Below are 25,205 nucleotides of genomic sequence, written 5' to 3'. Positions count from 1 at the left end.
TCTCAAACTCTAGCAAAACCCATACACATTCACAGAAAAGTAAAGCTGTTCTAACATAGGTCTCACACTCAAAACTCCCCTGGGAGAGGTTTTATTTTCAGTCTTGTCACTTCCCCTGGACTATTTTGCTTGCTGACCAAAAATAAAACCAACTTGGAAATAATGAAAATATATTTAAACTCCTTTTACCAGGATGTTTTTCACCCTTTTCTTATCTCATTGCTTATGCTATACTTATACCTGCAGAGCATCTGAATTCTAAAGATGGGAGCCAATACAATCAATCTGTTTAATATGTCTTGCGGCATTCTGTGTGACCATCAGCTGATACAAAACCATGGACGTGGACAGATCCAAAAGCATAATTGATTACATCCCAGCAGAATATTCAGAACACCAAGGGCTTCTCAATCTGCATGAGCTTGCTGATTTTACAAACCATCATCAGTGCATGGGAGACGGTGGGCTTTGCTCTAATTTTCTAAGAGCATGTCAGTAAAGAAGCACAAATGGGACATTACAAAAGTGCTGTTCCATTTACAGGCTTGGGTGAGGCCATCTGTCATCCTTTACTTTGTGGTGACTTTTTGATTGAGTATTAATTGATGAGATCATTCCACTCCAACACCAGCTTTTAGATATGGATAGACAGAGGCCAGACAGACAGTCAGACAGACAGGGCTCTACACAAATGGGAAGATACTGAATAATTCCTCTGCATCACCTTGCTCATACATCTATGTGTAGCCACATGGTTATTTCCCCTCACTTGTTGAATAAAATTACTTGAATGAAATGTTCCTTGACATGACTCACAAATTCATTTGTTCCCTTCACTAACATGTACACAACACACAGAGCAAAATGTTGGTTGCAACAGCTGCATCTTTTACAGTGTTCCTGGTGTCATTTCTGGCCCATCAATATTTTATTGGAGCATTCCAAAATTTCAGTCAGTCCTGCTGTCATGCCAAAGTCATAGAGCTTAGCTTTTATTTCAGCAGCTGCTGTTTCAGCTAAAACCTCTACAGCTGCACTGAGCTGTCAGTTGCCCCAAGGACAATTGCCTTTGGCTGCATCAAGTCGGCAGAGCACAGTGTACTGCTAACAGCAGTGTTTTTATCTGAGACTCCTAAGCCAAAGCTGTGCCAAAAGCTGAAGCCTCTTACCCTCATTATCCTGTCCACTGAAGCAGCACCCACATGGAAATACATGCAATAACCTGCTAACATGGACAAATCAAAACTGAGTACTGACCAACAGTGAAAGCTTTTGGGTCAGGATGATGCAGAAGAAATTACTTCCTTTGGCATCAAACAAAGGAGTAATGGGAGAAAATTTAGGGTTTTATACCTGAAAGTATAAAAGGTATGCGTAGGATTTATAATCTTGTGAGAGGTTACTGGTGGCAGCTGTCACTGGGAAGTTTCTGATGCCCAAACTGAGGGGGAGCAGCACAGGTCTCCAGGAGGGCCAGCCCCAGCCCAGACTCTCCTGTGGCTGCCATCCCCCAGGAGCCACCTTCCCATCACCTCTACATGCAAGGCCAGCTTCTTGTGAGTGAGAGAGGCTGTGAAGAGTCTCAAGGGGATCTTTTGTTTCTATCTCAGTCACCAGCCTTACTGATGCTTGGGGTACATTCTTACAAAACTCCCCACCATGCTCTAGAGTCAGGAGCCTTTCACTCCTCATGGTTAAAATCTGGGTAAAGAAGTCAAAAATTTCCCATTCTCCAGAAAAGGGACTTTTTTTTTTTTTTTTTATAATAAGAGAGCTTTTGGATAAGTTATAAAACTTTGGATGGAAGAACCAGCAAGATACTTAACACAGCCAGTAGGCACAGTAGTGACACAGGGTGTCTGACAATGGCTCTTTTTAGTTCACATTAAAGACTTACTCTGAACATCCTTGGTCCCAACAGGCATCAGAACCACACAAATACATTGGCCTAAATGCTTTTTCTGATTGTAAATCATCGTGCACGAACTTCCAGCTTTGCAGAAATGACCTTATATGACCAAAAAAAATTAGCTACACCCTCCTCCTTCCCTTTTCTGTTCTCTAATTTTGAATATGTATTTATAGAGTTGCTTTTTCAGAGTCTGAGAAATGTTATACTCCTTCTCTTTCATGGAAACAAGAAAGGACTTACAGCTTCTCCAGTAGAAACAGTGGAAACACATGTGCTCTTGGTCCTGCCAGCAAGAGAGTGGTGGCTGCAGAGAGAGGTTCTGAATGATGACTCATTTATGGATCCCCTCAGGAGGTCATTCTTCGATATTCGTATCAGGAATCTCAGGCAGGGAACAGCTTTGTGGATGGTTTTTCTGAAGGAAAATGTGTGAAGAAAAAAGAAAGCCAAACCTGTCACACCAAAGACATGGCTTTGAAATTCATGTGGTGAAAATGCTGTCTCTTTCCATTACCTCACAACAGCTTCTGTTTTGATTAAGGGGGTCTTAAAGATTACATGCAAACAGCATGGTAGCTGGTGCAAACAACTCAACAGGCTGAGAAGGAAATAACAGGTCCTTCTGGGCCTTGTGTCAAAACACACACAGAAGAGCTGCCTAGGTAAGTGGTAAGAACTGAAAATATCTTGAAGAACATGATTGCATATGGTTTATTTAAAATGTTAACCCTGAAAATTTCAGGCTAGTTGGTACAAAGGTCTTTACTGCACAAAGGCACAGAGTGAGTGGAAACAAGGGAAGAGGAAGAGGGCCAGAAGAATCAGATGTTGTTACTTATTTGTACCATGGCAGCTACTGTAAACTCCTATTGAAAATTAGCACTGTGCAAGCATAGAGGAGAAGAATGGTCTAGACCCCAAATCTCCCTTATTCATTAAATAATAATCTCAGTCATGCTTGTGTGAGTCTATTTCTCCTGACCCCAACCTTGGCCCTGCATGGAGCAGAAGTGTCCAAGAGCCTCCCCTGAGCAATGCCAGCTGGCCTTTCTCCTCACAGGGCAGTGCTGGTCAGAATACTTCATTTGTCTAACACCTCCCCAGCACTTCCCAATCCATTATATCAGCCCAACAGATGGAGCTAATAGAGGTAAAAAAAAAATGAACAAGTCAAGAAGAGACAGCAACAAGACATATGGCAAGGAACTGATGCAGGGGGCGACAGATCACTGGAGGATGTCAGTACATTGACTTTACACTGAGATGCAAGTCAAGCAGATGTATATTTTAAAATCTGTTGCTTCTATAGTTACCGTGTTTTTTGAATAACCAGTACATTTTAAATCATCATTTCTATTCTCACAAAAGATCACACATGTTAAAATTTCAGAGACATGACTCTGGCATCATGAAATGAGGTCACTCTCTTGTAAGAAACCCACCACCACCAAACCTCACTATGTGGCATCATCACCACTCTCTGAATAGTTCTGTGTCTCTTTCCTCTGTAATTTCAAAGACAAGCGAACAGCAGCTCCATGTCCACTCTGGAAATGAGGACTGAAAAGAGCTGCCTGTACCATCATTCCTGATCCTGCCAAGAGATGCCTGTCAGTGACCAGGCAGGGCCCACTGAGCTGTTTGAGGCAGAAGGCTCCTCACATGGTGCTGGGCAAAAAAAAGATGGTTAATGTTGTGCACAAAATAAAAAGTCCTGAGAAAGGGTTTACAAGACACGAGAAAATTTCCTTTCATAAATTTCCATAAATTTCCTTCAGGCTGAAGACCTCAGTCTGGTGCTGAAAAGCAGCTGCTAACTTTTTTCGCCAGCTAAGAAGCTGAACTACTTTCCTCTGACAAATTCAAGTTAGTGTAAAATAAACCATCCCATTTATTAAATGGGATTTGGTGCAGAGGTCTCCTAATGATGGAGATTCAGAAAATAAATGTCTGATGGTGAATTTTCAAGGAAAACATATGAACATTTCTGAATGTCTTGAGGGACCAGAATTTCTATCTTACTAATATTTGGGAGGACTATTGAGGGACATTTTGCTGGTTGGGATGAAAGTACAGATTTTGAAGGGAGTTTTAATATTGTATGCATGAGATAAAAGGCATAAAGTGAGGTACTTAATGATATTTCTATAGTCTGAAATAAAGGAGTCACTTAAAGTTAAATATGTAGTAATTGCAAGCAACTTTTTAAAAAACTCTGCAACTCAGTTATTTGTGATTATTCATTATTTATGATGTCGGAGCTTTGAACCAATATTTTTTGTGTAATTCTGCTTTGCTTGGGAGCCAGTTGGAAACAGAGTAGCAGAATTTCCTGTTTGCTATAAAAGAATGATTCCAAAACCTAAAACTTTCAAAATATAAGGGAGTTTCTGCAATAACTAATATAGCAATGTGTTGGAGTTATTGTGGAACATAGAGACAGAATACAAGCTGTTAAAGATGTGAAAGCTTTCTTCCCCACAAAAGAGCATTTCACTAATTAAAACTTTGAGTACATTCCTCACTTACATTCATTATTTCCTGTGAGTCCTATGAGGGAGTGGTGTTTTTCTCCTTTCTACTGGAGGGGAATGGGTGCACAGGAGGATAGGTAGATGAGAAGAAATATAAAAAACTCTCAAACCAGTTTTTAGAAGCCAAGTGCTAGCACAAAGATCACTGTTACATTCAATACAATGTACTTTTTCTTTCCCCTTTTGTTTAAGGAAATGCCACAAAAAGGCTTGGTTTTGTTGGGCTGTTAAGATACAGTGTCAGGAACTCTCTGTGCAAAAAAGCATCTTACTTTGCTAGTGGATTGAACCTGTTTTGAACACTTTTGATCCTGATTTCTAGATGCCTCTTTCTAGAAAGATTTGGAAAATAACTTAGATGTAATTTGGCTCAGTAGTTCCAATATAAAATGACAGATTATCCCCTGCTCATACCCTTAACCCTTTAGCCTGAACAGACTGGCCCACTTATCTGAGCTTGAATAAATTACTTTCAAGACATAATGTGAGTAATTAGAAGATTTGGAAATTATCCAGAAACAATAACCTTAACATATATATTCATTATTCACTGGTTAAGGAAAATTGGTCCTGCCAACATATTTTTACCAACTGACTTATTGTTGTATTGTAGGGCTTTTTCAGTTTTGAAACTGCATTATTGATTCATCACAAGGGACCCAACATTACTTCTTTTCCTGACTGGATTGCTCGCAAGTGTATGAAATATCTTCACAATAAGTCCATAAAAATTTCTCTTGTTGATATGTCTAGAAATACAGATTAGAAAGCAGGGGAAAAAATAAAAAAGATAGAACAAGATACTTATTAAGAAGATTTCTGAAAGCTTGGTGTGGACTCCAGTCTTTTTCTTGACAGTCTTAAGAAGCCAATGCTGATAGGAAAAAGACTGACTGAAGCAGTTCACTGTCCCAGAGCCAGAGGATGGTGTGGGTTGGAAGGAATCTTGAAGGAACCTTAAAGACCTTCTAGTTCCAAGCCTGATGCCATGGACACCTTCCACTAGACCAGAATGCTCAAAGACCTACCCAACTTGACCTTGAACACTTCCAGGGAAGCATCCACAGCTTCTCTGGGCAGCTGTTCCTTGTTCCTTGCAAAGTAATAATAAGCTGAACACAATAACTTTGGTTCAGAAACAAATAATGGGTCCTAAACACATCAGCCAGCCACGCAAAACTTCTCAAACTCTCAAACTTCTGCAACCCATCAGAAAGTTGGCATTCTCCTACTCTAAACTATAATGCTCTGCAGACTTAAAAAATCTCAGATGGTTTTTAGAGGATGCAAAAAGGTGTTAGCTGTGCTAGCAGACATTTTCAAATAAAATAGGTCTCCAAAATGGAGAAACAGGGATTTGACAGACAAACCCCTCAGGGGATAAGGAGCTGGCTGGGTGGTCACACTCAAAGCATTGTGGTCAATGGCTCAGTGTCCAGTGGAGCTCAGTGACCAGTGGTGACCTCAGGGGTGGGTGTTGGGACCAGCCCTGTTTAACATCGCTGTCCCACATGGACAGTGGGACTGGGAACACCCTCAGCAAGTTTGGTGATGACACCAAGCTGTGTGGTGTGGCTGCCACGCTGGAGGGGAGGGAGGGCATCCAGAGGGACCTGGACAGGCTGGAGAGGGGAGCCCATGGGAACCTCAGGAAGTTCAGTGAGGCCAAGTGCAAGGTGCAGCCTGTGGGTCAGGACAATCCCAAACAAACACAGGCTGGGCAGAGATGGATTGAGAGCAGCCCTGCCCAGAAGGACATGTGGAAGTGGATGAGAGGCTGGACATGACCCAGCAATGGCCACTAACAGCCCAGAAAGCCAAACACGTCCTGGATCGTGTCCTGCATCCACAGCAGTGTGGCCAGCAGGGGAGGGAGGGGATTCTGCCCCTCTGCTCTGCTCTGCTCTGCTCTGCTCTGCTCTGCTCTGCTGAGACCCCACCTGCAGGGCTGCACCAGCTCTGGGGTACCCAGCTTGAGAAGGATATGGACCTGTGGCAGCAAGGAGGAGGCCGTGAACATAACCAAAGGGCTGGAGCACCTCTGCTCTGCAGGTAGGTTGAGGGAGCTGGGCTGTTCAGACAGGAGATGAGAAGGCTCTGGGCAAGCCTTACAGCACATTCCAGTACCTGAATGAAGGCTACAGGAAAGCTGAAGAAGTACTTCTCACAAGGGCATGTAGGGATAGGACAAGGGGAAATGGCTTTAAACTGAAAGAGGAAAGGTTTAGAATGGATATTAGGAAGGCATTTACTGTGAGGCTGGTGAGGCACAGGAACAAGCTGCCCAGAGAAGCTGTGGATGTCCCATCCCTGCAAATGTTCAAGGCCAGGCTGGATGGGGTTTTGTGCAACCTGGTCTTGTGGAAGGTGTCCCTGCCCATGGCAGGGGTTAAGAAATTGATGACACTTAAGGTCCCTTCCAACACACACCATTGTATGATTCTACAGAATCGTAGGGTAACAGGTTTTCACCCTTTTTGGTCATGGTTTGACCAGCCTTCTGAGAAACCTTCACTTTTCTTACAACCACACTGTCATGCATCAGACATCCTAAACAATTAACTCAATTTTTAGCTCCCAAGTTCTCATTGTCAGGCAATGGAATTTACCAGTTTCTCCACTTCTTGGGTGAAACAAGCCTCGTACCAATGACTAACCCTGCCATCTAGTGGTATTTGTATATTTATCACATTTACCACCATGGCATCCCTGTGTTTTCTTAGAACTTTCAACACAGCGTCACTTTGTGGTAGCTACTCTTTGAAAGACTTGCAAAAAATTCTACAGGTATGCTGGATAGCAGTTCTGTTACAAGTATATCCCCTTTACATAAAAAAGTATTTTTTGCTGCCAATGTTTCAAATGTTTTTTGTGAAAAAACAACAACAACAAAAAAAAAAACAAAAGAAAAACCAAAAAAACCAAAAGAAAACCAAACCTTGAACATATGCATATATAGCTGCTTAAATTGGTAGGGATGTGATTTTTTGAGCCTCGCTGGTTGAGACCTTTTATTTAGAGAGTGCTCTGTAGTGGCTGTCTCTGGTATGATGAAAAGTGACCTGTGCATCATCTTCTCCTCCTGTCAGTCACGGTGCTGTGCAGCTCCACAGGGCAGAGCAGGGCGCTGAGGGAGAGGAAAGGTGAAGGGCCACTTTTGGCCACTCCCAAGGCTATATCTGGAGCTGCCATGTACCAGCTGGGTCTGACCACCCTGAGCCCATCATGGCCTGGTCAGCACAGGAACATGCACTGCACGGGGTGAGGCTGAAGGAATGAGGGTAGTTTGTTCCGTAAAAGATCCACATTTGCATGTACAGTTATACACATACCTATATATTTACTGTACCTGTATCTTGGGTGAATTATTGCATATATGATGGGGTTGTAGATTGCAGAAGCTTTGGCAATAACTGCTGGCACAGATTTGGAATATGGTGTTAGGCTGTTGCCTCGACTAAAACAAAGCAAAAACATTACACACAGCTATACCATGGATTACATGGATACTACATTACTATAACATATTACTCTGTTAAATTGGTTTAGTGCTGTTATCTTTTTATAAGAAATACACCTGTAAAGTTGATTCATTCAAGAGATTTCTTTGCTCAGATGACAGGTTTGAATTTGACAGCATGCTCTTGGTTTCATTCAGTTATTCATTAGATATTCATTCTTTAGATAGAAGACATGCACGAAGTAATTTTAGGCTGACTAGGAACAACAAGAATCACCTCCCATGTTTCTGCAATAGACAAAAAAACCCCCAACCAAAACATCAACAAAAGAACCACTGTGGCCATCTGGGAAAAGTGAATGGTGATAGAAAAGAAAACAGAATCAAACCTAAAAAACCTTTCAGGAGCAGCAGCATGCATGCTGCACAGCAATGTGTGTCAGTGCCTCAGTTCTGAGCACTGCAGAAGGAAGAGAGGACTTGAAGCGGTTTGAAACCATCCCTCAGACTTTAAGCTCCCACAGTCAGTCAGGTGTGACCAGTGTCAGTGCAGCATAAGCACAGTTAATATGGTATCACAGAATGGTTTGGGTTGGAAGAAAACCTTTAAAGATCATCTAGCCCAACCTCTCTGCCATGGGCAAGGACATGTTTCACTAGATGAGCTTGCTCAAAGCCCCATCCAACCTGGCCTTGATGAGTAGAACATGCATTGACAAGACACCAGGTGCATTTGGAGTGGAGAATGGGTGGAGGAGATAGCAGTTTATGGGAGGAAGGAGGTAATTAGGAGATGCAGGAGCTAATTCCTCCAATTTATACAAAGAAAGCATCATGTGGGAAAGAAAACGTCGTGTACCAAATATTAACATTAAAAAGTCATCATAGTTTCAAAATGCATAAACAAATAATCCCTTTTCTGGGTTTATTCACAAGGATATAGCAAAGAATGAAATATCACCTCTATTACAGTGATTATTTAAGACCCATTCAAAAAGGAGATTTGCCTCATGTGGATGTCAGTACAAATCATATTTGCATAACCCCTGCTGTTTGGACTCCTCTTCCACTTACCCTGCCCAGGCAATCAAGGTGACACAAGCATATGGAGACCAGGACAAGACAAACACAATGATCACCACAAAAGCAATTTTTGCCAGCTTCCACTCATTCTTTATGGACTGAGAGAGGTAGGATTTCCGGCTGCAGGACCCCAGCTTTTGAACATCTCTGTGAGAGGGGCAAAATACAGATATTTCAGCAGGACAATGAAAAAGCAACATCTGCAATATGTTCTCAGCAATATGCAAAATACAGTAAACTTTGTATTTCACCACTCTAACTCTTCTTTTTTCCCTCTGTTATTTAAAAACCTTGTAAGGTAATTAATGTGGTTGCTAGTGTTATGTTTGCCTGCGAGACTGAGCCAGAACCCCTGGGACTACAGGACAGGACTGTTGTGTCCTTATCCCTAACACAAGGAAGGTTTCAGGTTGCAAAGATACAGAAATTGATATCTCTTGCCCTTCATTGCTTTTAGAGGTGGAGTATGAAAAGGCACAGCTGGATGGGAAAATCAAATCTTATGTCTTTTCCTTTTTGATGGCGGAACACCTTGCAGAAATTCCACTTCACGAGGTAACATATGCTGGAATACCCTGATAGCTTTGATAAACCTGTCCCAAACACTTGCAAGGACATTTTTACTTACCTGCAGATTTATTTATTAAAGAGTATTTTCAGTGGGAGGCACAACAGGCAGTCCTATTGTTTTTGTCACGAAAAATCAAATTCTCTTCTGACACCAAACACCCCCGCATTTTATTTTAAAAAGTTTTATATAGTCAGGCATTTTGTATACTTTAGCATAGAAATAACAAATTTTACATATTAGTGTTGCAAAATGGAGATACATTTCACACTGAAGACATTAATTACCAGCCAGCAGGGAAACAGTATCTGCTGGTGCACTGTAAATATAGAAACATAGAATGGCCTGGGTTGGAAGGGAGCTTAAAGATCATCTAGTTCCAACATCCCTGCCATGACCAGGGACACCTTCAACTAGACCAGGGTGCTCAAAGCTCCATCCAGCCTGGCCTTGAAAAGAGACACAGGAAAAGCTTATGTCCACTGTGCTCCACAGGTGTACAAGACACCATTATTTAAAGGATGCATTCCCTCACTTGGTATGAAGTATACACACACAAAGCACAATAAAAGCTAAGACAAAGGCCAAGAAATAGAGTTCAGAAAGAACTTCATTTTAGGCATATATAAATGTACTTATAAAAGTGGAATTTAGGCTTATAAAGCCAAATGATTTCAACAAGTGTCTGCACACAGGAGCAGGGAAAAGTCATCAGAACTGATGACACAGTTGAGTAGCAGGAAGGACTCACAACACCAGCTGTGAGATAAGCTGACCAAAGGTAAGCCATGTGCTCATTAGTAGACAAATAACTGATAGAATGATGTCAGTTTATAGATCTAACACCCTGATGATTTTTCATTTCAAATACAGACCAACAGTTTTTTGGGGAAAAACAGCTGAGCAAGCATAGCCAGATATTGTGCATGTATTTGTGATGCTTGGGTGATGCAGGCTGGTTTTTTTGGATGCCTGCCTTAAATAAAACTGTCAAAAAATATGAGAACTGTTATGTTTACAGATCTGCTCTAAGGCAGATGATTCCCCTATCACTACATATTTTTATTATCCCTTGAGGCTGAGAACTGCTGGAATACACAAGGACATTGTTTTTCGTAGTGAAAATCTGAAATACAAATAACTCAATCTAATTATCTGATGTAATATTAATTACTACAGTGGAATAAGATCAGAACCACCAGAGACGACTTCTTCTACTCTGAAATTCACACATCCATTCCAATTTTAAATGAGTCAAAAAAAATTCTCCTGTTACAGCTGTCAATTTCAATTCAGACTAATTTTTGATCCAGATTTTTCTGCAGCTAAAGAAACTGAGAAAATATTCTATTACATAAAAAGAGCTATGTACTTCTTTTGGCTGTATTGCTTACCTGCCAGTACGTCTTATGGCCAGGAACATCGATAAATAGCAGTGGAATATTATTATCAGGGGGATAAAAAACACGCAGCAGCATAAAATCATGGTGTAGCTTCTGTTTGCAGGGGAGTAGGTTACATAGTCCCACGTACAGGATATCATCAAGCCCTCAGGCACATAGGAACCTATGGAATACATGGAACACATTATTCACACATGCACCCAAAGTTACCACCGGTGCTGATCCAACCACTGAGCACTTAAAATAAACCCTGTCCTGTATCCATGGTCTTCAAGAGCCATGCCAGCCAAACTACACATCATATATGTGAGAAGTGAGTGCCCACGAGGAGAGGAGGTCCTGACTACAGAACTCTCAGGTACACACTAATACTCCACCTGCAGGTTGTTCTGCTTGAATACATCCTGGGTGTAGTGGGGCAGAGGGTTTGTGCAGTACAGCAGGTGCAGATGTGTGCTACAACAACAAACCATCAAGTGGTGGCAGGGCATCCTCACAAGGAGAAAATGACTGATGAGAAACCTCATTTTTTTATCCCCCAAGGAAGACTAAAATGAGCACATGGGCACTGATAGGAAAGAGAGAGAGAGCAGACAACATACTCCAGCCGAGGAGCGGAGCCACGCTCCATCCCAGTGAGTAGAGCCACACTAGAGCGATGATCTGCATGGTGCGTCTCTTGGAAGTCCACTGGATGGACTGCAGGGGCTTTGTGATCACCAGGTAGCGGTCAACAGAGATAGCCAACAGAGTCATCATCGAGGTTATCCCAAAGAGAGCCCCGCAGAAAGCATACAGGTTACAGCCTGGAGAAGGAAAAGTGAGAATGTCAGGGGTTTTCTTGAAAAGAGACATGATTTCTCTCAGACCCCACTGAAATAAACCTCCCTTTTTTATCCTTGCTCAGGATATATTCTGTCTCAATAGAAGCATTTTTTTTAGCTTCACAATTTCATAGTTATTAAATGTTTATTAGAAAAACACAAATATAAATAAAATACAAATATATGTATTTAAACGAGTCCTATTTCACTGCAGGCTGCAACTGGGAACCTTTTGTCAATGGAAAACTGCCTCAAAGAAAATCCAATCTAATTAAAGTTATATTTTCCTGGACTGTTGCCCAATATATTGATCTTAACATGCTGCAGCAGACATCTGTCAATGATGGATGGGTGGTTCAAGAAATTACTTTGGTTTATGTGGCTTAAAAATGTAGAAGTGGTTTAAATTTGGTGACTAAGAGACCAGCTCTCTTAAAAACATAGCTCCAACTCCTATATTTAATGGCACTACTTTTTAAAAGGAATGACATTTTTTACATGAAACAGACCCCTTAACCCCTTCTGCATTCAGGCACTGCACTAGCAGATGGAAAAAGTTACACTGAATTTAATAGAGAAACCTGTGTGGAAAGAGTATCCATTCTTTGAAACCTTGCATTGCCCTATGTGGTTATAGACAAGAGCCCACCAGGAATGACAAGCAGCAAAAACACCAGTTCCAACCTTAAAGCAGAGTTCTAAAGTCTATACAAATAACTTTCGACTAAGGACCAAATCCTACTCAACTCAGATCAAATGCTTCATTTGTGGCAGCATGATAATTTGCACTGATTTTATCTAAGGGGATGAATAAGACTAAAAATACCTTCAAACTAGGAAGAGTCCCTTCTCTGCTGCTGAACAGTGCATGGTCTCTCGACTTGCTCCACCATTGTACAGCCACCAGTGGGTGCAAGTTTTCATCCATAATATGATGAGGAGCGCCAAACAGCATTGGGCCTTCTGAGGTTCTTGCTATACCCACATTTCAGCTATAATTTCAGCATTTATCACCTTTCCTTTCTTACAGTTGGAAAGAAAGGAGCTTGAATTTGCCGAGTCCTCAAATGACTATTGTTATTTAAATCTCTGAATTAAATATGAGATTCCTAGAAGCATGCCAATAGATATGCATACATTTCTAAATAAAAGTAGTAACTAGGCCACAAAATGATACACAAAAATTATTTACAAGTTACTAAGACTTTTCTACCTATTTTCAGCCATAATACCTCCCTCACAAGCTAAAGGTACCATGATTATAGGTGCAAGTTGACTCCCTCCTTTCCAAAATATGTAAGATAAAAGAATCACAGCTGTAATTCAAAACATGTTGACATCACGCTGACTGATGATGTCTGGGGCTGTGACTCAAGAGATTTCTGCTGCTCTGTCTGTGGCACAAGCCAAGATTGTTGTGCTGAAACAGGCTGCAGGCAGCATAAAGCTGGCAAGGTGTGAATTAGCGTTGAAAAGTACCTATGTCTCCAAGTATCCATTCTCTGTGCAAGCTGTTGACAAAGCACATGGGTGCCTGAGAAGCCGACATCAGGAAGTCACTCAGAGCTAAATTCATTATAAAGTAGTTTTGGGGAGTCCTCAGCTTCTTGTTGCTTAAAAACATGAGAAATACATAGTTTTAAAAAGACAAAGTGGAAATTTAACTTTATAACTTTGCTTACTAGCATAAACAAATACTGTCCAGGTTGGAACTGATGGTTACTTGCAGTGAATCAATTGCTAATCATCAGTCAATTACTGCAGCTACAGCTGTAGTCATTTCTAAATTATTGAAAAAAACCAGGAGCGAAAAAAATGAATTGTTTTCTCTTCAGGCTAAGGAGATTTTCAGCTGTCTTGATAAATATGGATTTGTTCAGAAGAGCAGTTCCCTAGGAGTGCTGTAATATTGATTGTGCCTTGCACTGCACATGAGGAAGATCTGAAGAAAGTTACAGAGCCAAAGGATCTGCTTCTGGTGATACTTTAAAAAACTGCTGACCTGAGGTGTTGTGTTGACACAGTTGGCCTGAAATGGTTGAGATGCCACTAACTAAATGATCCTTTTCAAAGTGCTACAGCATGAGCAGAGCACACACACTGAGATTTGGAGAAAGTGCTTTTGCTTATGTACATCTCATAAGAGAGAATGAAAACTCTCAGCTGCAGATGAACAGGCAACATTAAACACCACAACAAGGTGTGAAAGCAGAGGTCTGCAAGCAAAGTTTGTCCAAGGAAAACAACTGAGACCTTTCTGATGTGCTTTGCAATATCAATATTTGCAGCTAATATGAATTTCTTTCCTCATGCTTATAAATAAATAGTGAAAAAGAAAGTGAGAAAGACATCTCAGTGCTGCTGCAATTCTAATAAATTCTTGGGTCTCATAACTGCCTGCAAAAACAGGGTAAGAGAGAGTGCTGAGTTCAAGTGCTAATCTGCCAGTGCAGATTTTCCTACTTTGACAATTTAATGCCTTTATTACACCTGCTAAACCACACACATTTCAAGAGAAATACAGAGCTTGTGCTGCATTTTAAAATATCATGAAGGTATCTACAGTTACAAGGAATTCAATTTCTCTAAATCATATTAGAAACTGGTTATTCAAAATAACTCATTTATTGGTCTTAAACATTTAAGAATAGGAAAACTAACAATTGGTTCATAACCCACTGGAGTCTCTAACACTGAAAGGCCCCACTGCATCACCATGCATAATGACAGCAAGTAGTGAATGAGGAGGATTTTGAAAACCATCATCACAGTGTGGGACTGTGTTGGCAGATGTTTCTTTTTTCCATGGGATTTTTGCACAGTCTAGCTGCAGTAACTTTGGTTGACTATTACTCTGCCAAGAGAGCACACAAACTGACAGAAATCCTACGATCTGCCTGGAGCAGGAAATACACTGGTGGCATGAGCTCATTTCATGTAGCAGATTGCCTTCTTGGTCCTTTCAGGACCACTGGGCTCCTGGGAAGAGCATCACTGTTGAGTATTTCTGCAAATACTACAGGGTTAGTGAAGAAATCTGCTGCTGCGAGACTGTGGTTTCTATCATTAGAAGTATTAAACCATTCTTTAACCTTTCAATTGGAAATTGTAGAACAAGGTATTATTTTCTCATTTTATTTGATTCTTTAAAACATCAGGAATATACACTGAGGTTGTCGATGCACATGGATGTGTTTCCATGTGTGTAGGGTTGCCTCCCCCTCTCTTTCCACCACAATTGTTGCCATTAGATTTAATCCAAGTGGAAAGCAGTGCAGAAATCTGTACATGGGCACAGGTGAAACTCAAGGCCACTCAGATCAGCCACAAAAGGAATTTTTGTACCTGTAAAATGCGTAGAGGACTAGGAGGTTTCCGATGATGCCAATGGAGCCAATAATGAGCACACATGTTCCTACGGTGTAAAGAACATGGCCAGGGATCTCTACTTTGGTCACAGTGTGTGGCTGGGTACTCATGTTCAAACCCTGAATTGAAAACAGAGGAAAAGGAAAGCTTAGCCCATTTGGGACTCAGTCCATGAACATACGCTCAGGTTGTTGGCATTCACTTCCACAGCTCACGCAAATCAAATACATACTTCTGAGCTCCTCTCATATCCCCTGTAATCAAGTTTCTCTCAGATAACTTTCATAATTTTGACAGTAGGCATTTATCTTAAGAAAAGAGCAACAGAGAAAGCAGACTGGAAAAGACAACAAGGAAGTTACAATGATGTGAAAAAGGCAAAGAAGCATAAGCATAAAACTCGCTCTGGGTAACTGCTGCACTTTGGGGCACAGAGCTGGCTGACAACACAGACTGACAGCATCAAATAACCTGTCACATTTTGGCTTTATTAGGAGAAGTGATATCAAAACCCACACTAACAAACATTAAATCCCCTGCATCTCCCCAGGCTCATTATCCACTAACTCAGTGCTACAAAACCTGGGAATTCCCTATGCAAAGGAGAGGAGATGAGAGGTATAACAGCAGCACTAACACTGCCAGTGTAAGAAAACACATATTAAATAGTTTTGACACCATTTTCACTACCCTGTATCTTCACCACATGAATAGGCTCCCTCTGTATTTTTTTTTAATCAAATTCATATTTATCACTGTCTACATTCAGCAGAAAGGCAGCCTACAGCTAATCCACTCAGCTCACATTAGCATTAGCAACAAGAAGAGTCCAAATTGCCTTGTGAAGATTCTTATTTACCAAGTCACAAGCAGTTAAGTCTCAGACTCGCAATCAGACCTGGAGAGCTGAATCAAAGGTGTGGTACCTTGCCACAGCTGAGCACCTGCTTTACTTCACCCCCTTTCTCCACTGCACAGCTCAGCAATGTGTGGAGTGAGTGATAAGGCTGATTTTGGCCTGTGAGATAGGAGCTGGGTGATAGAACAGGTTAACATGATAACTATGTGATGACAACCACTGATAGTATTCAAGCAGCCATTTTTTTAAATGATGGGTACACCCTTTCTTTCCCATTGCTACCTTCTGATCTCCCATACTGCTGCTTCTCCTTTCTGCCTTAAGTTCCTCACTCATCTGTGAGGTGCACACAGGACAGCTCCCTCCCTGCACAGCAGTCCTGGCTGTGGGCATTATCCCATTATCCCCCCACGTCTGTGACCCTCCTGGGACATGCCCTGGGGAGGCTGCACTGGGCAATGGGGAGGGCACTGTGAAGGCTGCTGCACACCTTGAGCATCCGCACAACAGTGGTGGAAATGCTGACAGCAAAGCTCCCTGGACTGAAGTGATGTAGTAAAAAGTACAAAAGCTATGGCTTCAAAGCAGGAAGGTGCTTTTGAGCCTTCTCAGTCATCTGACAGACTCTACCCTTGACAGGATGGCTACTGCCAACATGGCACTTCACCATACAGAGATCACATCACTGTAAAAGCAGGAAGCAATGGAAGAGAGCATCAGCTGGCACTGGTTGCACCAGGGGGCTGTGACTGTGATTTCCAGTGCTTAGGCAGCAATAAAAAACGTCACTGTGTGCAGCATTTACCCTTGAGAAAAGCATGAGAGGTCATGTAGGAGCAGGCAGAGCATGGTGAGGTGGCCCAGCAAAGAAAGCTGTCATGGTTTTTAGTGGCACCAGGCAGAGCCAGCACCATGCTCTCAGAGCAGGGCTGCCTGGGCCTGCAAATTAAACACTGTAATGCCTCTCCTCCTCTCTCAAACCCAATAATCTCAGCAGTGTGTGTGCACTGAATTATAACCCTGCCACAATTCTGACAATGCATACCGAAGAAGCTAAACTGGGGAGAAAGGAAAAGGGTTCATTTTTACTTCTTTTCCAGCTTATCTGTTAGGCATGCCAAGGATTTGCCTCTGCCTAGAGGTTTATTATATATTTGGGCTATTATATAAACGTAATTCAGGGCAAGTATATGCCTGTCATGATTTATGCTTTACATCAACATATGGGAATTCACAGTTGCAGAAATTCATTTGAAAAATGGACAAATTTCACACCCAAAGGTGTCTCACCTTATCTCTCTGCTGAAGAGAAGCTGACTTGGACATTTTGGCCTCGTTTACTCATTTGTGGGTGGTGAGCTGTGTCAAAAGCTGAAAAATATCTCAAATGACACATTTGTAAACTCAGCTTACAGTTTGCTGGCAATACTGGATGAAATATAAACTATTGATGCTTACAGAGTGGAATCTGGAAGGCAATAAATACCAGGGATTACACAGAGCCTTCAATCTTTAGTGAGAAGCTAAAGTGAGGCATGTTTAGATTACACAGACTTTGGATCTTGCCTCCAGGGGAGTCCATGAAATACCACAGCCACTTCTGCTGCAATGTTAATAGCAGTTAGATAACTTTCAGATCTAAATGGAAAGACAGCTACTCATTCCCTCTGCTGGTGTTATGCTGAGAGCAGGATGTGGGAGGCATCCAAGCTGTATTAAATGTGGCAAGCTGACAAAGACCAAAAGCCATTTATAACACTGTCATTTGAATCTGAGAAGAAAAATGTCCAAATCTCTGTGTGTGTGTGGATATATTTCAACAGAAAACCTCAACTTGGATAAAAAATAATTTCATTAAACAGGTGGAAGATTTTTAAATAAAACAGGCTAAACCAGTACAAATAGCTGTAGGTTAATCAAGGAGAATATACACCTCATTTTTCTCACATAATGTATTTCCCCAATTTGGCATATTTTCACTATATGAAACTTTTAAATTAAAATATTCAAGTACTTTTAAGGCTGAGAATTTAAAATCTACTTTGGTGGACAAATGCTGCTTTTCTAATACAGACCTGTCCTCCATACAGCATAACATCCACCTGGAGACAAGTAGCACTACCATCAAGGTTTTAGGATATTCATTAAATTTAGGCTTTTTCTCTTTTCCTAGTGTCAACTCTGATGAGATGGCCTTTCAGCAGTTTTAATTAACAAGCTAAATACTTGCTAATGTAAATATTTTACTGTATAAAGACGAGGGCTGAAAATACGAAAAAAATAATTACAAGCTTAGTGATGAGCTTTAAGGAGAAGCTCATTTTTGCAGATCTTCTCAAAAGCTGTTACTTCTCTATGCATTTCCTTTTTCTACTTTTAGCTTCCCACAACTAGTAAGAATAAAATTAAATTATAGGAGAATATTCCAGGTTGCTATGAGAGTTTTTACTCAAGAAAGCTCAAATAACTATTACAAATCTTTCCAGATAACTTGGTAAGCAGGCCAGCAGCTATGTACAGCAGGTTGCATTCACTATAGACACTGATGAGTCATACTGTGTTATGTCTATATTAGCCTCTCTTAGCACCAAAATTATATATCAAATGGTCAATGACAGCTGCTATGAATCAGCAAAAGATTAGTTTGTACTGTGGGGAAGGTCCTGCCTTTTAGACTTAGTAAAGCAGAGATTTTTGTATCCACCTTGAGTCACTGAGATATACTTTGCAATACTTTGACTTTATACTTTAGCCTGATCACCTTTATTTTATTAACTGCAAACTCAGACCTCTTGAGAATGCAACTGAAAAAAGTTAAAAAAATTAAAAGGCATGTTGGGAGAAGTTCCCCTTCAGCTGTTTCACACTGCCATGGTGATGTACAGCAGACCTGGATTCAACATGCCTGGATCTCAGCTGTATTTATGGGTGCTCAGTATCATCACAGACGTGTCATGTAGAGTGAGAAGCCTGCTCTGTATAAGCCTCAGTCTTGCTCCTTCTCTTTATGGGTGTGATTTAACATAATGATAATGAAGGAAGGCACTACATTTTATTCAATGAATATATTGAATATTTAATGGATGAACCGAGTTTTCAAGTGCTCATTTGAAATGAGTTCACCGGTCCATTGTTTCCCCCAGAATCGCTTTGCCTCTCTCCATATTTTGGTCCTGGGAAAGAATCCTGAGCACTCTGCTGAAGACACATCCTTTTCCTGAGTGAACATTCCAAAGCCACCATCCAGAATGACCTGATTGTTTAGGTCAAAAATCCAAATGTAAACAAGCAGCCCATGAAGATGCCAGTAATTGCACCAGGGCCAGCTTCTGGTGTACATCGTGACCCTGTGCTTGCTCTGTTTGACTCCATCTGAATTAATGCTACAATCATTTGCATTTTGACTCTGAGCTGTTGGAGGACCTGACAACTCACATAAATTATGATGTGGCCTTGCCCTTATATATGAAATGACTACAACATCAAAACATTGTCACCTACATGGCTGCTTGGAGGGCTTTCCTGGCAGGGTAGCCAACAGATCTGCAGGCAAATGGAGGGTAAACAATTAACAGTTGTCCCTCAACTATCTGGCAAAGGAAGCAGGCACCAGATATAAAAATAAACTTTCTCTCATATTTCTCCCAAAATAAAGATGGAAACCATCAAACAGATGAAGGAAGTCATTCTAGGAAAGCTTTTGTACTTTGATTTCTGTGACAAAATGATGGCTGAATAATCAGAGTTATCTATTTCCGCTTTTCAGATGCTAAGATTAATAAAAAGACAAAATAATCAATCCATGCAGAAGAAAAAAAATTGTTGTTAAAAAAGGAGGGCAAGGGCAGGTCCCCTTCAGTGGGTAGGGGTAGAAAATACTGGACTGAAATGGTTGTATGATTTGCATTAGGTAGATATAAGATTACCCAAAGCTTTATTTACCCTCTGATTTTGCTCGTGGGTGCAAGCTCATCTTGTGGAAATGATTTACACTGAAATGAGCTTAAGGAAGGGCTTGCTTACATGGGGGATTTATGTGCACTAACAAGGAAATAAATTAGCAACATAGCAGCCTCCCTGTGTTGAACTGCTTTGTGGATTCACAATGTAGAAGTTTGATTTGCTGTTCAAAATATTGTCTATACCAGTACACCTGAAAATTTTTAAGAAAAATACTAAACAATGCTTCGGTATGTTAGCTGAGATGGGAGAAATCTGAGTGTGCCAGCTAGCAGATAGTACTTTCCAAATTCCTTTTATTTTCACTGATAGTCCATATCATCCAGGTAATTTCAGTATGAAGCACCACCTGGCTTGAAATTACAACAAAATTTGGGGCTTAATGGAATATCTTGTATGTTGGAGCTCTTTGAAGCAGCAAACAGAAGGTGGTAGCTGTGTAGAGACTATAACAGAAGTACATATATATATATATATATATATATATATAGTATATATATATAGTATATATACTCAGATATTTTATAAAATATGACGTATTTAAAATAAAGATTTTTGGGAAATATTATTAATATCTTTGGGCTTTTAAAAAAGCCCCAAACAAAATCAAGACAACAACTTTGCTTGTTCTGGCTGACAGTTCCAACACCACACAGTAAGGTCAGAAAATTTGGCCCTCAGAAAGTCAAGTCAAACCGTGATCATCCACATGTGGAGAAGCTGCTTTTCTTATCAGCCTCTGGGTGACAGTTCTCTTCCACACTTGTTCCAGTCAGTTCACATGCAAAAGCCAGAAGCACTCAAACACACATTTACAGTGTGTATTTAATAAAAATGAAAATTGGTTTAGCAAATGGACTTCCACACATGTGACTTCTATGCAGTCTATCCAAAAGTGACAAAGAAGAACAGGATGTCCTGTTATACACAGGCTACTTGCCTGTGTATAACAGGACAAGTAGCAAAGTCAGGCATCTGCCCCACACCAAGGCAAGTGTTCACCCAGACTATCGTCATAAATTTTTGGTTAAAACCTCAAGAATTTTTTCTGACAATACAGTACGTATTTAGTTGATTCCATTCCAGCAATTTGCTTCTGGGCTTCTGGCCAGTTGAAAAAAAGCACTGGATTTCAGAACTCATTTGTATCCTTAAGATCTCATGTTTAGCACAGCCTCTGCTTTGATGAGATGCTTTCTTTCAGGCCCTTAATATCTGTGCTTAAACTTCTTGCAAGCAATCTAATGAGGCATGGCTGGGGATGGCAGAAAAAAACCTCGAACCCCCCCCGAAAACTCCAAAGAGAAGAACCATCAAAACCTCATCAAGTTGTCAATACAAGAATCATCAGATACTTAAAGTAGGCATACTCAGATTTTTACATATCCAGCTTAATGAGTCAGTATAAGCAATAGATATTAATAATTCAGATGTTTTCTAAATTAATCATATTATATTAAAATGATGCCTCTGAAAATATAACAATCAGTAACAAACAATGAAAATGAAAAGAATTTAAGTTTTAATATCTGTCTGCTAGTTACAAAGCTCTCAAAGGGCATATTTTCATCTCTCTGGAGACTGACTAAAACAACTTTAAAATGTATAGCCTTTTCTGGAAAGCACAGAGACACTGTTTTCTATGTACATCTTCAGCTACACTGCTGAAATCAGTGATAAAAGACACATTTGTTTGTCAGAGCAGGAAGGAAAAGGAAAAAAAAATAAAATATCCAACCTCAAATATCAGCCCAGCTGAAAAACAAACATGTGTTCCAGCTCGAGTGCTCTCTGCATGGCTTGGGCAGGGCTTGGCAAATGAGAGGGATTACCCAATATTTGACAAGTTTTTCTATGCCTGCATAGCCCAGCCTTGCTTTGTGGGGAAGACCTGGCAAATAATTAGTACTTGGTTTCCTTTCCTGAATCCATGCCACGGGGATCAAACCTTGAGGCAATGGACTTTAATTTCAAGACCTCAGAATTTTAAAGCAAGGTACCAAAGGCATATTTCCTGAGAACATTTCTGTTCCAGTATTAGTGTACTTGTATAATCCAGACAGGTAACATTAACAAGGTCTTCACAACATTTTCCTCTACAGAAATTTTATGTTCTATTTAAGTGTATTCAGTTCTAGTCTGAAACCTAAAAGAACCAAATTCTACCATCACTTGTGAATTTTTGAAAAACAAGCAAACAGAACCCCACTACCAGAAGCTGCTAACACCCAGTTAAGCTGGGGGCTCAGTCCATCTTTCCCCTATCATCTCTCACAGGCTTGCATCCCAGCGCAGACAGTTCCTTAATGTGACCCCTGAGACACTCACCATATTGTCCCCTTGGCCATAAATGACGTCAAAATTATCTGATGCTGTGTCCAAATGCACCTCAAATCACAGCCCCAGCTATACACGCTCGGGCAGGCAGCACACTGAACAAATCTAATCAATGCTGACACTGCATCAAAATTAGCTGGACTATCACAGTTCAGTGCATATTTGTTTGGTCATGAGGGAACAGATGACTGCTAGCACAGTGCAACAACAAAGCAGTAGGCAGAAATCTCAGGAGATATAGATATATATATATATCTATATATCTATATACACATATATATATATTTTTAGAGCCTTAGAGCGTGTTAGTTAGAAACATGGGTGGTTAGAAGATGATATGCTGGCTAAGTCCTTCAATATAAGAATTTTAGAAGTCATCAGGAAAAAGATACAGCAAATACTTGTTTTAATCTTACTATGCAGCATACTTTAATATGTTATTTTTCTCCTTCTGAGCATCCTGCTGCTAACTGGAGTTCTTTAATAATCACACAAAGTTCACCTAAATAAGAAATCTCATTCTTCTATGTTTGCCAGCCAGTGGTGAGAGTGTTTTGAACTCACTTGGCTCTGTAACCCTTGGGGACAACTTGTGCTCTTCACCTGAGCTGCTCTCCCTCCTCTGCCTTCTGTGAGCTCATCCTGCTCTGGTTCATTCACCCCAGGCTACCAGATGATGGCACTTCCCATTTCATCATGCCTCATACCAGGATGCTCCTGCTCCAGCCTGCCCACCATGTGCCAAAAGCCTTTTCATCAGCTGCCAGTGCTGGCTGGTGACAAGACAATGCCACAACACTCATGGACTGCCTGGAACAAGCCCTCTCCCACTCCATCAGCCCCAGCAGCACGAGCTCAGCTCCCAGGTGAGACTCACATTACTGCATTTAACAGAAGTACATGAAGAAATGTCTGCCCATCTACAGCTGCTGGCAACACACTGAAATTCTGATCTCTGCCAGTAGTTTCTGAGAGCTCTGCTCTGAGGTTTCAACATATACTCTGGCTTCTGTACAGCTGAACTTTTATATTTTAATTACAAAAAAAATAAATAAATTTCTTCCTTACTCTTGATAGCTGAAAGAACATCCTTCACCAGCCACCTCTGGTCTTATGCACCTTGTCTAATGTTAACAGTCTTTTCATTCCACTGTTCAGCTTCTCAGGGAGACCCACTCAACTGCTACTGGAAGATCTGTGCATGGAAACTGCTCTGAGAAAAGTGCCCTGCAGTTTAAATAGATCCCATCAAATATTGTGCTTACTTTTAAGGGCCATGGGAAAAAATCCCATCAGCTGACATTGGCTTTTCAAAGGCTGATTACAAAATGAAAGCACATCCCACTAAATCAGCTAAGGCAAGATGTTAACTTTTACTAATCCCATATGGTGTTTCTAATGCTACTTTTAAAAATACAAACAGATAATAAATCTTCACCAATGTTGTCATTTGGTTCCTGCTGGATTCTCTGCTTTAGACTTCTTCTGTCATATCACCTATGAAGAGCAGTGGTACATGATGAAGTAAATACAAATAATAATAGTATTATAGAATTACACTTCTTTAGCTACATTACAATGAAGCTTTTTTACAATTTTTACTAACTAGGCATAAAGACCTGTAGATTTCCCTCTCTACTTTTCACTATTTATAAAAACCCCCACTATTCTTCTCCAGGAAATACTCTTAGCTGAAGGCCCGAAAGCAGATATGTTCTGCACCAGCTAGGGTAATTTCCATATTTCAAAAAGAAATTTGGGCTATGGGTGACATGGGTGGGGGTGGAAGACAACTCAACATCTTGTTGGCATTTGAGTCATTCTATCATGTACATTTGGGAACATGAAAACTGCTAAAAGTAGCCAGATCAGAGCCCCACCATCTCCTGTGTCTCACACCTGGCAGAGTCTGGCAACAGATGCTTTTAAGAGGAAGAACATGGAGAATAGAGCAAGTGAACATTCTCAATCTGCTAATTTCAAGCACATTTATGATATTGGTATAAGCACTGTCACATTCAGTTTCTGTTTAGATCAAAGATTTGTCTGATCACTCTAAGATGAGGATTCTTCCATGCATGCTATATATGCTTGCTTCTGTTTAATATTCCTCTATACATGGAAGGTGAGGTGTGCAGAAGGCAGAGCCAGACACTTCCCAGAGGTGCACAGGGAATAAACGTCAGGAGGTTGAAGTGAGCCCTGCTTGGAACAGGTAGTAGGACTTAACAACCACCATTCCAACATAAAATATTCCATAATGCCAGCAATAAAATCTCCAAACACACAGTTAATAAATAAGGGTTAAAGCCATAAGTGAACTGAAATACAATTTCAATTAATCAAGAACATGTATTCTGTCTCAGTAAACTGAAAATCGTAGAGAGTCAAGTGAACCTAAAAGCTGTTTTATGCCCAGAGACTTTAGACACTTTCAATTGATAATCTCTGAAGAGACAGTATTTCTTGCATGGGAAGGCTGCAGTTAAGTGCTCCACCTAATTTGCAACTCTTTTTCCTACTGTGGCTTTAAATCCCACATTAAAGGAATGATTTCCAGAGGTCTTAGGCACTTCACACATATTGATTGCACTGCTGGCAAAACACCTACTGTTTTCCTGTGGTGCTGAAAATACTCCCTGGTGTTTATCTGAGCTGTTAGGTGTCTAAGCATCACAAAAAATCTGCCTTTGAAGTATTTTTTGATTGATTTTAGAGAATCTAACTGGACCACTGATACAATGTTAAGTCCAATGGCCTGATGCATTTCAGTCTGACAGATTCCCACTAGATATAAAGCACCTAGCCACCACAGGGAATGGAGATAATCAAGATGGCTGGGAAGAGAAAGAAGTTACTGGGAGAAATACGTTCAAGGAGACCTATCTCTGCAGCA

The 25,205-nt window shown here is 40.7% G+C and overlaps 1 protein-coding gene across 9 annotated transcripts in view; it reads right to left on the bottom strand.

Moving 5' to 3' along the window:
- LOC107203034 (melanopsin-like) overlaps nucleotides 1–25,205 on the bottom strand; it is a 75,873-nt gene that overhangs the window by 7,074 nt on the left and 43,594 nt on the right. For 8 of the 9 annotated variants that reach the window (XM_033513976.1, XM_033513977.1, XM_033513978.1 and 5 more), the window contains 7 exons: nucleotides 15,130–15,272; nucleotides 13,264–13,397; nucleotides 11,563–11,766; nucleotides 10,952–11,123; nucleotides 8,981–9,136; nucleotides 7,796–7,903; nucleotides 2,153–2,327 (listed from right to left, as the gene is read on the bottom strand). In XM_033513976.1, coding sequence (XP_033369867.1) covers nucleotides 2,153–2,327; nucleotides 7,796–7,903; nucleotides 8,981–9,136; nucleotides 10,952–11,123; nucleotides 11,563–11,766; nucleotides 13,264–13,397; nucleotides 15,130–15,272 — 1,092 coding nt within the window. Of the gene's footprint in view, nucleotides 1–2,152; nucleotides 2,328–7,795; nucleotides 7,904–8,980; nucleotides 9,137–10,951; nucleotides 11,124–11,562; nucleotides 11,767–13,263; nucleotides 13,398–15,129; nucleotides 15,273–17,302; nucleotides 20,409–25,205 lie in introns of those variants that run through there. The other variant, XM_033513981.1, reaches the window with a different exon arrangement.

Source organism: Parus major, chromosome 4 (genome assembly GCF_001522545.3).
Source record: "Parus major isolate Abel chromosome 4, Parus_major1.1, whole genome shotgun sequence".
Lineage (NCBI taxonomy): Eukaryota > Metazoa > Chordata > Aves > Passeriformes > Paridae > Parus > Parus major.
Note: the sequence above shows the minus strand (reverse complement) of the source record. Positions and strands in the feature narration are given on the sequence as shown.